This window comes from Castor canadensis, chromosome 8 (genome assembly GCF_047511655.1).
Source record: "Castor canadensis chromosome 8, mCasCan1.hap1v2, whole genome shotgun sequence".
Taxonomy (NCBI): domain Eukaryota; kingdom Metazoa; phylum Chordata; class Mammalia; order Rodentia; family Castoridae; genus Castor; species Castor canadensis.
Window position 1 is genome coordinate 146,924,328 of NC_133393.1, and position 14,857 is coordinate 146,939,184.

A 14,857-nucleotide genomic window follows, 5' to 3' on the forward strand; every position below is an offset into this window, starting at 1 on the left:
AAAGTGATTACACAGAAAATGGCTGACAATAAAGACAGATATAAAATGAAGGAAAGATGTCACGCTTTTCTCCTGTTTTTAGTTAATTTGTGGGCTTAAGTAGGGAGTCAGTGCTTTTCAGCAAAAACAGTTTAAGTGCCTCTCACAACATCACAGGAAAAGGCACTAGGATGTCTGCGGCTACAACTCAGGAGTCAATGTCTCAGCCAATGTCTTTGGTTCATGAGCAATGTCAGCCCATTGAGAAGTTCATAGTAATTCCCTTGGAAGGCAGACCGGACACTGCTCTGGAAGATTCCAGTGGAGAACACCAGCGTCACCTAGTGGAAAGTGGAGGGTCAGGAGCCAAGGCACCTGGCTGCCCTGCCCACACCACTTGGGCCCCAAGTAGGCTTGGCCCAGACAAGCTGGACACTGCATTGGCTTCTCCAGGATGAGGACCCCACCTCAGTGCTGTTCTCCCTTTCTCAGGGACCCTGGAAGGATCCCTGAGGGAGGGGAGAGGTAACTTCCAACTGAGCATGTGACATGGGGCCTTCTGATGTTATGTGAGTGTCTAACAAAGACAAACCTCCCAGAACTGCAAAGCACAGAGAAAGCGGATGAGATTGGACACTGACAGTCCCTGGTCCCTTTATGGGAAGCCAAGGCAGACTCTGATCCTAGCCAATCAAAGCCTGGCCGCCAGCCTCATCCCAAGGGCAATCCTAATGATGTGTCCTCAGGTGGGAAAATCAGCCCTGAGTAACAAGTACCACCTTCAGGAGGGTTTAGATTTAAATACAAAGATAACAGAATCAGTATTAGGGTGAACAAAAGGAAGCCATGTTAGAACTAGACCCCTTCCCCATTGAAGGTGACTTACTGGAAACTCTCCACCCAGTCCTAAAGAAGAATAGACATCTACCTTTAGCCATTTACCAGAAACTCCCCACCTGGCCTAGAATAAATGACCCATCCTTAAGCCATTATCTCAAGAGGGTCAGAGGACCATTGAGGATTTTCCTGCCAAGTCACCTTCCTGGGACTTCTCCACCAACCTAATATCTACCCCTAGTCTGTAAGTGGCATGAGGCTCCAGCTCTTGCTGGCAACCCCTCTGCAGGACCACTTCTTCACAATAAACCCCATGCATGTGTTGAGGTGTCATCCCGCCTCTCTGTTCTATGCCTCTTTCAGTCTAACAAAAGCCATGATGGTATTTGTGTCAAGATAAAGAAGTATTTAGGTTTAATGCATGTGTAATGGTCAAGAGCATTTGACCCATTTGCTGGGTGAACAGAGCAGCATTTGGACTCCAATTCAGAACTATTAAGTTGAACAAAAGGGAAACCATATTAGGATAGGACCCCCACACACCCTTGCAGGCAGCTTACTGGAAACATCCCACCACCTACTAGAAGGAAAACACCTAGCCTTAAGCAAATGACAAAATCTCACTTTGCCCAGGGGTTGGGAGCTGGCTGACCATCCATCTCCTCTAGCTTCCCAATATCCCTGCCAGCTAAACTTCCCCTATAGACCCTTCCTCTATATCTATTCCAAGTCTGTAAGTAGTACTGTGGTTCTGGCTTTGGTTGAATACTCCCTTCCACAGGGCTTCTTCTGAATAAACCCTGTGCTGGCATTGAGCCATCTCCCACCTATCTATTCTGTGCCTCACAAGAGCAGGATGAGAAATTTGGAGGCATGAGTTTAGGTTGAAGGACTCTCTGCCATGTACTGAGGATGTGACAAATAAGCTTTAGCCAGAGAGAGGAGCATCCCCCCAGTTCAGTAGGTGCCAATATAGAAGGGTGAGCAGAGTCAAGTAGGGCAGAGGCTGCTCTGGAGCATGTGCCCAGGGCACCACCCACCTCTACTCACCCACCCTACAGTCAGGAGACCAAGGAGAGGCACCTGTCATCTCTGTCATATCATAATGTTAGGGTGAACAAAAGGAAGCCATGTTGGAACTGGACCCCCTCTCCCTTGAAGGTGACTTATTGAAAAGTCTCCACCCATCCCTAAAGAAAAACAGACATCCATTTTAAGCCATTTAATAGAAACTTCCCACCTGGACCAGAGGAAATGATCCCCTTGTAAGCCATTATCTCAGGAAGGTCAGAGGGTCATTGAGGATTATCCCGTCCAGTGAACTTCTGGGGGCTTCTCTACCCACCTCCTTTACCTACCCCCAGTCTGTAAGTGGTGATGGGCTCCAGCTCTCTTGCTGGGTGCCCCTTCTGCAGGACCAATTCTCCACAATAAACCCTGTGCAGACATATGAGCTGCCTGTCCCCCCCCATCAATTCCACACTATTCTTTCATTTCTAACACATAGCATAGCCTTAAAAATAATAGCACATGAAGCTTCCTCACAAAATATGGAATTCTTGATCATTCCTGCAAAGTGTTTTCACACAATAACCATAAATGCTTCAACAACTGCCCTGGGATGTAAACAGTTATAATCCTTCTTTCCCAGAGGAGAAAACAAAGGCTCACATAAGGTGAAAGGACTGACCAAAGACTGACAGAGCTACATTATATCTGGGTCTTTCTGATGCCTGTTGTTTTTTTTTTTTTTTCTTTTTTTTCTGAACCAGGTTGATTCCCAAAAGGGAGAGAAATCCTTAAGCCCTCAAGTTCTCAGAAAATGTAAGTTCTTCGAAATGTTATCATTCGCTGGTAAATGGATGGAATTGGAGAACATCATTCTGAGTGAGGTTAGCTTGGCCCAAAAGACCAAAAATCGTATGTTCTCCCTCATATGTGGACATTAGATCAAGGGCAAACACAACAAGGGGATTGGACTTTGAGCACATGATAAAAGCGAGAGCACACAAGGGAGGGGCGAGGATAGGTAAGACACCTAAAAAACTAGCTAGCATTTGTTGTCCTTAACGCAGAGAAACTAAAGCAGATACCTTAAAGCAACTGAGGCCAATAGGAAAAGGGGAACAGGTACTAGAGAAAAGGTTAGATCAAAAAGAATTAACCTAGAAGGTAACACCCACGCACAGGAAATCAATGTGAGTCAATACCCTGTATAGCTATCCTTATCTCAACCAGCAAAACCCCTTGTTCCTTCCTATTATTGCTTATACTCTCTCTACAACAAAATTAGAGATAAGGGCAAAATAGTTTCTGCTGGGTATTGAGGGGGGGGAGCGGGAGGGGGTGGAGTGGGTGGTAAGGGAGGGGGTGGGGGCAGGGGAGAGAAATGACCCAAACATTGTATGCACATATGAATAATAAAACAATAAAAAAAAATAATAAAAGAAAAAAGAAAATGTAAGTTCTTGCCTGAGCTTTCTGTGGGATTGAGTCACAAAACTTCAAATATTACTAGAATTGTCATCCAACCTGCTCCCTTCACCTATAGCTAGTGCCCATAGGGACATGGTGTGTCTGAGCCTCCAATGACCAACTACCACTGACCAAGTGTCAACACCTCCGCAAGAAGCTCCCCATGTCCAGGGGCTGGGAGCACTGCACAACTTGTTTGCAGCACAGCATGCTGTGCCCAGGGCCCTGCTGCCTCAGGCCTCCTCTCCTCCAGGAGCTGCAAGAGAATATTCAGCATCCATGTTCCTGCCTGGATTTACCCCAGGCTTTTGCATGTGACTCAGTTTACTTGCTTGCAGGATGAGACCACTAGTAGATCCCCTGACAGTGAAAGCGGGAAGAAAACAAAGACAAGATGGGACTAGCAAACAGTAGGTGCTCAGTAAGCAACAATACCATTTTCCAGGCACTCCATCTATATGTGGCACTGAGCCATCAGGTTGTCTACATTGTGTCCATTCACCTCCTGAGAACTCCTGCTAGTGAGGTAGGCTAAATAAGGAAAAGTTCAGGACTCAGGAAAATATTACATCTTAGATAAACCATGCTTTGGCTCAGGAACGGCCCATGCCCCTCCCCACCCACTGATTACTGGATAGGAACCTCCTTCTTCTCCCCTTCCCATAGGTTATTGTAGGTTTTTAAAGCACCTGAAACAGGAACACACTCAGCTTCCAGCTTCCACCTGGGTCCCACCGTGCTTCCCTTTGTTTTTCTCCTCACTAACTTTTAATACATTCCATTTACACCCACGTGTCCTGCCATGTTTTCTTACACGAGGGACAAAGAATTTGGAAGTCTTCTGATCACAGACTGAACCAGTGTCGATAACATTTGTGGCCAAGCCAGCCAGGAGAAATGATGAGCCCCCAGACCCTGCACCTTAGAGGGTCACTTTTACTTTCCATTTGTTCTTTCTTCTGCACAGCCAAGGCAAAGGGCTGAGCTCTGCCCTCAAGGAATGCAGCTGGGAAACACAAAAGTCCCTGTGACCCAATGGTGTCCACTCAATGCATGGGCCTCCATGCAAGTCACATTGTGGGGGCAGGAAGCCCACAAGACCCAGCAGTGTCTGTCCACCCAACACGTGCTCCCCCAGTGGATTGGGTTTCTCAGAGAACACTCAGGCAGAGGTGTCTATCACAATAAAAGTGGTTTTTTAAAGAGTAGAGCATGACAATTTGGGGTCAATTGTCAATCTCTTCAATATTCACCAATCTAGATTATGACATCATTGGGAGAATATATACAAAATATTGACTGATCACTGTTCAAATTTTTATTTTAAAAATTACAGAACAAGCATGGCCTTTTGTGTTCAGCTTTCCAGACCTCTTTCTACTGCAGATTTTTAAACTTCAGTAGGAAACTAAGGCCTTCTGCCCAACAATCCTGCTAAGGGAGCAGTGATCAGAGGCCAGGCCCTGCCCACTCCCTGTCTCTAAATGCCCACAGCTGGCACATGGAGAGAAGTGTTGTGATATCTGGACAGATGTGACTCCCACCATCTCATACTTTTAATCCTTCAGTGTCTCTTTGAGCATTTCACCAAAGGCCTCTGTCACCCCAAGGGGACCAAAGTCAGAGAACAAAGAGAGACATTCTTGACTTTCAGTCTCAACACCATAGTCTAGCTGTTGGGTGTGGAATTATTTGGAAATGTAATGAATTAGGTATAATTACAGAGGAGGAGGTTTCTCATGCCACCTCAAAGCAGTGGTAAAGCTGACAGCTCAGTAGCAACAGTGAGGAGGAGGAGCCTAGGCTGGGGCCAGGTTTGAGGCTGAACCTAGAGTCCAGCAGTGCTGTGGTTTGGGTATGGGCTGAGAGTGCTCCCCAAGGGTTCTTGTGTTGGAAGCCTTATCTTCAGTATGGCTAAGTTGAGAAGTGGTGGGAACCAAGAGGAAGAACCTAGTGAAAAAGCAAAAGACAGGCCTCTTCCTGTGCTCTGACTTCCTGTCACTTCATGTGAGGCTCCCTCTCATGCAATATTGCCGTGAGTCCATCCCTCCTATGATGATGCAGAAGGATCTCCATTGTCCACGAAGATGTCCAGCAATTCTCTTCTGACTCAGCAGACTCAGCGGAGGGCTCACTGAGTGGGGCCTGACTACAAACTCTCCTGGATCTGGATGAGCTCTTCTAACATCTTCTCCAGCTCCTCAGCCCGCTGCCGCAGCTCTGCAGCAGACTCTGTCTTTGCTCCATCGTGCAAATGCATTGACTCTTTCACAAGGCTGATCACATCCATCAGAAGGAAGACACCTGCAGTGGCTGCACCCATCATCCGGGCTCCTTTGGTCATTGCCAGTGCAGTGCCTCCAAAGGCTCTCTCCACTTGCTTAGTACTTCGAGCTGAGATTCTCCCAGTGGTCATGAGACGCTTGGCCTTGGCTGCTAAACGAGAGTTGGCCTTGGCCAGCTTGATAACATGGATGCTCTTCTCAATGCGTTGCAGATCTTGAATGCACTTTGTGGTTGTGGAAGCCACTCTGGGTGCGGTCTGTGAAAGAACATTCTTAACCTCTTTCATTGTGTCCATGCTGGTGGACAGCAGAGATCCGGCTTCAGCTTTGGCTGACAACGTGCTTGAGTGATCCACGATGCTAGTGGCAACACTAGTCACAGCAGCTGCTGTTCTCAGCCCAATCCCAGTGGCTGAGAGTGCCAGACTGACCCCTGCTGTCACTGGTGCCAGAGCCAGGCCAAGGATTGTCAGAACTCCAGAGACAGCGCCAGTGGAGGTGGCCACCACATGGGAGATGGTGCAGTCCTTGTGCACCTTGTCAATCTTGTCTGCGAGGGCCCGGAGCTTCTTTATGCGCTCCTCAAGCTCCATTTTCACCTGAGGAAATGTGTTCAAAAACCTTTCCCTATCCTCCTGGTCGTTGTGGAGCTCCTCTTCGTCCTGCATGGCCAAGTCTGATATGAGCTTCATCAGAGCTTGATGAAGGTCATCAGCCTCTTTCCTGTAGCAATAAAGGTCAAGTGATTAAGCAATGTTTGCTTTTCTGTAAAAGGGGCTGCATACGCTCCATCCTCCCCTGATCACATAGATTTAACTATAAATCAAATGGAAAAGGATTTTACAGGCGTACAGAGTTTTCTTTCTATGGTGAACATCTTTGGTACATCATAGATGCTCCTTGAAATGCAATCCTCCTGATCTCTGCCTCCCAAATCACTAGGATTATAGGCGTGAGCCTCCAGCAACCAACTGCTTGACTGATTTTAACGCGTGTCCTTTCTCTGTGATAAGTCATAACTGTGAAATACCCATTTTCAGGGAGTTCTTTGGGTCTTTCTAGTGAATTATCAATCAGAGAAGTTTGGGGATGTCCCTGAATTTGCAGTTGATATCACACACAAACACAAAAATCAGCTGTCTTGGGGACTGTGCCTAAGTTTTTGCAGCTTCACTCTCTCTGGATGCTTAGAATTTAAAAATAAATAAAATAACTCAGAGACAGAAGATAACATGAAGATTACTTTGCCAGCTCTCTTCCAGTGCCTGACACTCTTTGCCCTTCCCTTGGGAAGGCCTCTTAGTCTATCAGTTGAATGGGAAGCGGGAGAGTGGGTTACTAGTGTGCCCACATTGGCCCTCCACCCCACCTTCCACCTCCCGACCCACCACCTTACACCCCCAACCTTCAGGGCCTTCTTGTCAGAGGCCACCAGCCTAATGGACACCTGAGCTTCACATGTGTGCACACAAAGGCCATATGCAAATATTTAAGAGACTTTGAGACCCATCTGTGGGAACTGCTAAGCCTGAGGATGTTTTCTTCCTCTGAAATGGGACCTTTGAGTCTTCTCAGACTCTGCAATTACACAAAATAAGCAGCCAATCATTCTGACTTGGAGAGTTGTCACTAAGCCATTACTGCCTTCCAGTGGCCAAGGACTTCTCTATGTAGAACAGAAGAGGCTCCCCAATGGCAACTAAGAACTTCCCAGCCCCAAGACAAGGTGAGCAGGAAAAAACCACCCAAAGCCCCTATGCCCATCAAAGATGGGATAAACGTTGGGAGAGAGGAAATGCCCCATCTCCCTCTCATGTGTCCTGTCCTAGGTCCATAGCCTCCTTGTGCTCCTTGTGCCTCAGCACCTCTGTCACTTCCTTCTGGACCCAGTCCTGATCCCCCAGCCTTCTACCAACTCCTCCATCCTAGGCCTGTTCTCCTCTCCATCCTGACCCTTGACTCTGACCCTGGTCTCTTTAGTTTTGGGAAGGTACGTGCATTGGTTCCCCCTCCGACCCACAGCTCACTCCTAGGCCTTCACCACTGTGATGGTTAATTTTAATTTTCAACTGGATTGGACTGAGAAGTCTAGGAGATTAGTAAAGCACCCCTCTGAATGTGTCTGTGATGGCATTTCCAGAGACCTTTAGAACAAGAGGGCTCTATCTGATGAATGGATTAATCCACTGATGGATTCATAACTTGATGCCATTAGTGGGCAATGATGAGGAGTTGAAGGTGGGGCTTGCTTGGAGGAAGCAGGTCACTGGGAGCGTGTCCTTGGGGAGTATGTTCTGCCCAGGCTCCTTCCTCTATGCCCAATCTCTGCTTCCACACTCTCGCCTCCACAATTAACTGAATCCAATGAAACCGACCAAAGTAAATCCTTCTTCTGCTTAGGTTGTTTCTATTGGGCATTTGGTCACAGCAATCAGAAAAGAAACTAATACAGCAAATTGATATCAGGAAGGTGGCTGTTCCTGTGAATAAACTTGATCATTTTTAAGCATTTAGAACTAGTTTGTAGGAGAAATTTGGAAAGTTAAAAGAAGCAGGCTAGAAAAAGTTTAAAATACTGCAAGCAGAGTTCAGTGGGCAATTCTGCTGGGATCTCAGAAGACTAGAATGCCAGCAGGAGTGCAGGAAGGAAGGGCAGGCTCATGAGGTTTTAGAGGAGAGGAAGGACTGCAGTGGGAATTGGAGCAGAGGACATTGGTGCTCCACTCACACAGAGTTGAGTTGTCTCAGAGTTGAGCGAGGCTGAATATAAACTTGATGGATTAATTAATTAGCAGAGGAAATTTCAAACAGCCTGGCATTCCATGGATGACAGTAATATGGATGATTGCTTATAGGGAGGATTACAGTGAAAAGCAAAAGCAAAAAGCAAAACAAGGATTGGAAAAACATGGAGTCTGCCCAGAAAAGGAGACCATTGAAAGTTGTGGACCAGGAGGGCATGGCTGTTAAAGAAATTTGTGCCATTGAAAGTAGTCAAACACTTCAATTGGAAAAATAGGATGCTTTGAGGGCACCAGAATTGACAAAACTCCATCCATCCCAGGCCACAGTGGTAAAACTGACAACCCATTTGGAAGACTTTCCCTTGAGAAGAGAGAGCTATTGGTCACTCGGCTCACCAGGCCTACCTTAGGAACACGTTTTCTGCCTACAGATGGTTTATATATTTCCTCAGATGGAGAGAAATATGGCCTGAGCCAGATTGCCCAGGAACTCAAGTAAATCATGTCTGGAATTTTCTGACTTGTCCCAAAGGTAGACTGTCTTGTCTCCCATCTTCAGGAAGGAGACATCTGACCCTGGTCTCTTCACACCAGGCTTTTTGAAAGTCATTGCACACCAGCCATATGCTAAGCTCTTTATATGTGTTATCTTATTTTTCTCCCACTAAAGATCAATGAATAAGGAAACTAAGGCAGAAAATGGTAAATTAATTTTCAAAGATCACTAATGCTCAAGGAATAAAGAAACTAAGGTAAGAATTAACATGCAAAAGTCATAGAACTAGCAGATGGCAGAAACAATCCTACCCCCTGAGTCACTATCTCCCCTCAATCTGAGGCCATTCAGTGCCAGGGGGTAACACAGAGGAAGCTCTCCTCATGGATTGTGGAGAAGGGGTGTCCTCAACCCCAATGCAGGACTGCCTGGGAAGTGTGCCTGCCAAGATAAGCAGAGCCAAACAGAAGTGTGAGTGGCAGTGCCGCATGCCCTCTGGAGGTCACCTGGACAACTGAGCCTTTGCCACAAAGACTTCCCACTCTTGGGCCACCAGCTGCTCCAGATCCTCTGTGCTCACTGTGTCCTGCAGATTCTCAATGATTTTCTCAAAGATGTGCTCAATGAAGCTTTGGTTCCCTAGTTGGGAAGGAAAAGCAAGGTTAGAGAACATTCAAGGTAGAGCTTGAATGGCATCGAGTAAGAGAGTTAAAAGTCATGTTGCTGAGCATCTGTCACATGGAGAATTTCAGAGGAGTCACCAGTTTTATGAACTCAGTTGTGTCCTCCAAACTCATGCAAAAGTCCTAGCCCCAGCAGCTGTTTTTGAAGACAAGGCCTTTAAGTATGTGAAGTAATTGAGATTAAATGAAGTCATTTAATCATTTAAGTATAGGCCCTGAATCTTAGGACTGTTGACCTCTCTCTCTCTCTCTGTCTCCACAAAGTAGGGGCTATGTGCAGGCACAGTGAGCAGCAACCTCTACACACCAGGAACACAGCCCTCACCAGAACCAAACCTACCACACCTGGATCATGATCTTGGCTTCCAGAGTTATGGGGAAATAGAGGTCTTTTATTTAAATGTCCCTGCTTGGTGTTTTGTGATGGCAGCCAGAGACCAATACAGCAGGGATGGCCACCATGCTTTGCAGAGAAATTAATTTCTTTTCAGCTCAGAGCAATCAGAAAGTGAGATTTTTAGCCCTAGGAAGAGGAAAAATTTCAAGGATGGCTTCCATCTACCATGTGCCTGCTGCATGTCAATCACGTGTACCTGTACCTCAGATATGACTTTCAACCCATCAGTGATTTGGGGTATGAACTCAGGGTGTCATGCTTGCTTGGCAGGTACTTTACCACTTGAGCCACTCCACCAACCTGTTTTTTGTGTTTGGTATTTTCAAAATAGGGTCTTGTAAACATTTGTCCTGCCTGGCTTCCAACCATGATCCTCCTGATCTCTGCCTCCCAAGTAGCTAGGTTTACAAGACATGAGCCACCCATACCCAGCTTTGATGGTTAATTATGATTTTCAATTTGATTGAGTTGAGACATAGGTGGGAAGTTTATAAAGCATACTCCTGGGTGTGTCTGTGAGGGTTTTTCCAGAAAGGATTAGACCAGAAGGGCTCAGACTAATGAATGGATTCATTCATTGATGGATCCAAAATGGAATAGATCTTATTGGGAGGTGATAGAATGTGGAAGGTGAGTCCGGTTGGATGAAGTAGGTCACTGGGAGTGTCCTTGGAGGCTATATGGTTCCCTAGCCCTTTCCTGTTACTGCTCAGCTCTGCTTCTGGTCCACCTCCACCACAGTGTGAACTGCTTCTCTGCACCCGCCCTGCATGATGAATGCAGCCTCCAAAACTGTAAGCAAAACAACTCTTTCCTCCCTTAAGTTGTTTGTGTGGAGTATTTGCTCAGAGCAACGATAGTACTGACTAACACAAGTGAGTTCTAACATTAGTTTATTGGATCAAAATCAGTATTTTGTTAAAGGAAATGGATTTGACAATATCAGAGCAAATTAGACATGGTGATGGTCAGTTTAGCTTTGTGAATAACTTCATATATATATGTATACTTATACATATACAGGTATGTGTGTTTGTGGGATACTGTGTGATATTTCAGGGTCCTTAGTGTGACATCACCTCACTTTTCATTTCTTTGTTCAAGAACACTCAAAACCCTCACTAGTAGCTATTTTGAAATATACAATTAAATTAAGAATTTTAATGTTTTAGAAATGGAGACATGAAATAATGTCTTACAACTGTAATTTCAGCTCTTGGGAGGCTGAGGCAGAAGGGTCATGATTTCAAAGCCAGCCCGAGATGCATAGTGAGCTCCAGGCCAGACCAAGTCAAATAGCAAGACTTTGTCTCAAAAGAGAAGAGAAAGGAAAGGAAAGGAAGGGAGGGGAAGGAAAGGAAAGGGAATGGAAAGCAAGGCAAGGCAAGGCACAGCACATGAGGTATATTTCTTGCCAATACAAGTAACCAAATGCATTCATATTTTGGGAGTAAAACTGGTGAATATTCATAGAAGATAAAGTAAATAGTGTACTAGTTGTAAATAGCCTCAGATCAGTAGAGAGCAGGATTACTGCCAAAAGAGTTATCAGATTATCAGGTCAGGTATTAGGGACCAGTATACACTAATGTGCATACTGGGCATGATTTGAAATGCTCTTCCTAGTGTATACTAACAAAGGAGGTAGGGTTCTTATTTTACAGAAGAAAGTGACATGTGGACAGGAAAATGGATGGCCCAAAGCCAGCAAGCAGAGAGCTAGAATTTGAACCCAAGGTCAACTGGGTAATTGAAATTACCCAGTTTTTGAAATTACCCTCAATACTCATGTTTTTTAAAATTCCTGTGACTTCTGCATTCTACTCTGAAATACCCCTGAGCAGCTTTCTGAATTTTTGAAATAATGTTCTCACTGCACAAAATGGAGTACACCCATCATGCAGAGAGGAGTCTTCCCACTAACAATGGATGCTCCGAGACTGGCAGAGGAGGGGGATCTTCAGGTGTTGGGTGATGGTGAGGCCCAGACCCTCAGCTCCATCCTTATGACTGCTCCATATCTCAGGGGACCTGGTTCTCCAGTGGCCAAGTTGGCCCATTTAATGAATGAGAGGGTGTCTATCCTCCCATCCACCACCCAACCATCTCTTAAGCTCCTGGGCCCTACTAGGGGCTCCTAGTGACCAGTATTCCCCCATCCCTTATTCATCAATGTGACTCCTCCTGGCACAATTTGCTCCCCAGTGCTGGCTCCTGGGAAGAATTAACCTGGATGCCAAGGCAATTAAGGGAGGGGAAGAAAAGGGACTGAAAGAACAGGACTGCAGGGAGGCTGGGGTAAGTGAGGTTGAGGGAGGATGGTCTCTGGTGTTTCCTTTTAGTGTCACCTGCAGAATTTCTTTTCCATGAGGTAAGTAGAATCAGTCTCTGCCTGGGGCAGTTCACACCTATGAGCAGGTGCTTGTCATGGGCAAGGCAGGACAGGTGCTCTGCACAGCTTTGGGGTGTGGGTAAAGGGAGTTTCCACTGCAATGAACAGTGGGGTGCAGGTAGAGGGTGAGAACCAACACTGGTGGGGAGAACCTACGATGTGACAGGTACCTGTGTGGACCACCTACACATCTGATTGTCAGAACAACATGGAAACACTGTTCACCTGTCACAGGTGAGGTATAGAGTTCCAGGTTACACAAACGAGAGGTGGCAAAGGTCACACTGGGGTCAAGTTCAGTGGAACTACTCAGAACTTGGCCAACCATGCTGGAAGGAGTTGACCCCACATTGCCATAGGGTCAGTCCAGAAAAGGGGGGAAGAGAAAGGGAAGGGGAAGACTCCAGGTATGGGGACCTCCTGTCTACACCCCTCCCACATTGTATTCCCTTCTTTCCTCCCAGTCTCCTTCCCTGCCATCTTCCCCTTCCCCAAGGCTGTCCTGGCCCTATAGGAGGAGGCAGGTGAGCACCTGGGCCATTCCCACCAACTCCCACACCCCCCAAAGAGAGTCAGGAGGGGAAGCCCACAGCCCTGGGATCAGGAGACTCCACTTGGTCCATCTTGGGGCTTTTCTTCTCCATCTCTGACTCCTCTACTGGCTAACTCAGATTGGAGTGCCACCTCAGCAGAAACCAGCCAGAGAAGAGGACCTTGACTCTCTGGGGAGGCCATGCTACCTTCTGATTCCATAATGCTGGTAGACTCTGAGAGGTTTTTGTTCAAGTCACTGGTGGCGTCCAGGCTGCAGGGAGGAGAGAGCACATGGAGAGAAGGAATGAGAGGCAGCTGCAGCCAAGGTCACATCCAGGGGCCAGGTCTCCCTCCAGTCCCTTCAAGGTGTCAGCAGAGACCTAGCCAGACTCAACCCACAGTATTCCTCTTCTCCTGGGCTCTGTGACTGCTATAGAGAGAAATTTGGCCATTTGCTACAGCTTCCTTTGCCCTCACCCCAACCAAAGCAGAGGACTCGTATCCTGTTAGGGTCTGGGGGAAGGTAAAAGGGGTGAGTACACAGACATATGCAAAGGATAGAATCTGCACAAAGAAGTCAAGGAGGGGAGGAATGTTCTGGCAGTTACCTGCGGACGGAAACACTGTGTGAACTCCTAAATGACTAATATTTACTGAGTGTCTATGATGCTCGGGGATCTTACTCTCACCTCATGAAGTGATCACACAGATCCATGAGGTGAGGACCAATGTGGCTCTCATTTAAGCACAGGGAATGAGCACAAAGATCCTGTGACATGCCCAAATATTAACAATAGTGCAAGACCCAGAACTTGAATCCAAGTCATTCTGATTCAAATCCTATGTGATGACTTTGTCTGGATGACTTTGCTCTGCTCCCTTAAATATATAAAAGTATTTGCAAAGTTTTCAAATTTAATGGATTATTTTTTGTCTTTCTGAGTCTGGTTTATTTAGATCAACATGATGATCTTCAGTTCCACAGAAGCAATGTCTTATACCCTGGGATTGGGTCCATATTGGAAAATTTACTGATGCCCCTCCACCCTGGGGTTTCCTCCTTGTTTCTTAGGGATCCTTCCTCCCACCAGGCCTGAATCCTGCTAGGCCCTCTCCCTGCCCCTGTGGAGGGCTGCCCAGCCTCTCTGCTTCCTCTTTTAATTGTTGGACTCAGGTTATTTCTAATCCTTTTTGAAAATAGGCGTGCAAAGCACCTTCTTCTTACATAAACTTGTGCCTGCCCTTGATATTAGTTTAAAGACATTTCTAGATTAAAATGACTGGTTGAAGAGGATCCCAATTTAAATTATTCTTTTTTGTGGAATGGTGGTTTAGGCCTGGTAACCCAGTTACTCGTAAGGCATAAACAGATGCATTGTGGCCCAAGGCAGCCCAGGCCAAAACTATGGGACCCTATCTGAAAAATAACTATAGTAAAAAGGAGTGGCTGAAGTGGTAAAGCACCTGCCTAGCAAGCATGAGACCATGAGTTCAAACATCATTACCACAAAAAAAATATTTTTGGTAAAATATGGTCACAGATTTATGCAAATGAATTGTACCAATTTATATTCCCCACATGCAGTATGTGAAGAAAATGTTCTTTCAGTCTTAACAGTTTCCTATTGTGATTAAAGGAAAAAAACACAAGTCTGAAAATAGAATTTCAAGTTCTGCTGTGATTACCTTGCTTGTTGTGATTTCTTGACTAAAGAAAGCAAATGTGTTTAGGCCCTATTTTGAGAAGGCAAAAGGGCATTTTTCAACTACCCCTCCTGACACCTGACTACAATGATAGCTAACAAGAATAGTGGCTATCACTTGCAGGCCTCACTCTGTGCAGAAATTGCTCTAGTGCACTATGAATTATAGCTCACAGCATTCCTCCAATGACCTTTGAAGTGTGTACCATTCATGCCCCTGTTTACAGATGAGAAAACTGAAACATGAGCTTTATGTGACTTGATCAAGTCAGAAATCTAGTAAGTGAGCAGATTAGACACCTCCTCCCCATGACTCTGTGAATGAGGAGAGT

The 14,857-nt window shown here is 46.0% G+C and overlaps 1 protein-coding gene across 4 annotated transcripts in view; it reads right to left on the reverse strand.

Annotated features, from left to right (window-relative positions):
* Positions 1-3,934: 3,934 nt before the first annotated feature.
* Positions 3,935-14,857, reverse strand: part of LOC109680978 (apolipoprotein L3-like) — a 31,216-nt gene continuing 20,293 nt past the window's right edge. For 2 of the 4 annotated variants that reach the window (XM_074084403.1, XM_074084404.1), the window contains exons 2-4: positions 13,029-13,093; positions 9,323-9,455; positions 3,935-6,299 (exon numbers count right to left, since the gene is read on the reverse strand). In XM_074084403.1, the coding sequence (XP_073940504.1) occupies positions 5,441-6,299; positions 9,323-9,455; positions 13,029-13,041 (1,005 nt within the window). In that variant the 5' untranslated portion in view covers positions 13,042-13,093 and the 3' untranslated portion in view covers positions 3,935-5,440. The remainder of the gene's footprint in view (positions 6,300-9,322; positions 9,456-13,028; positions 13,094-14,857) is intronic. The other 2 variants (XM_074084406.1, XM_074084405.1) reach the window with 2 other exon arrangements.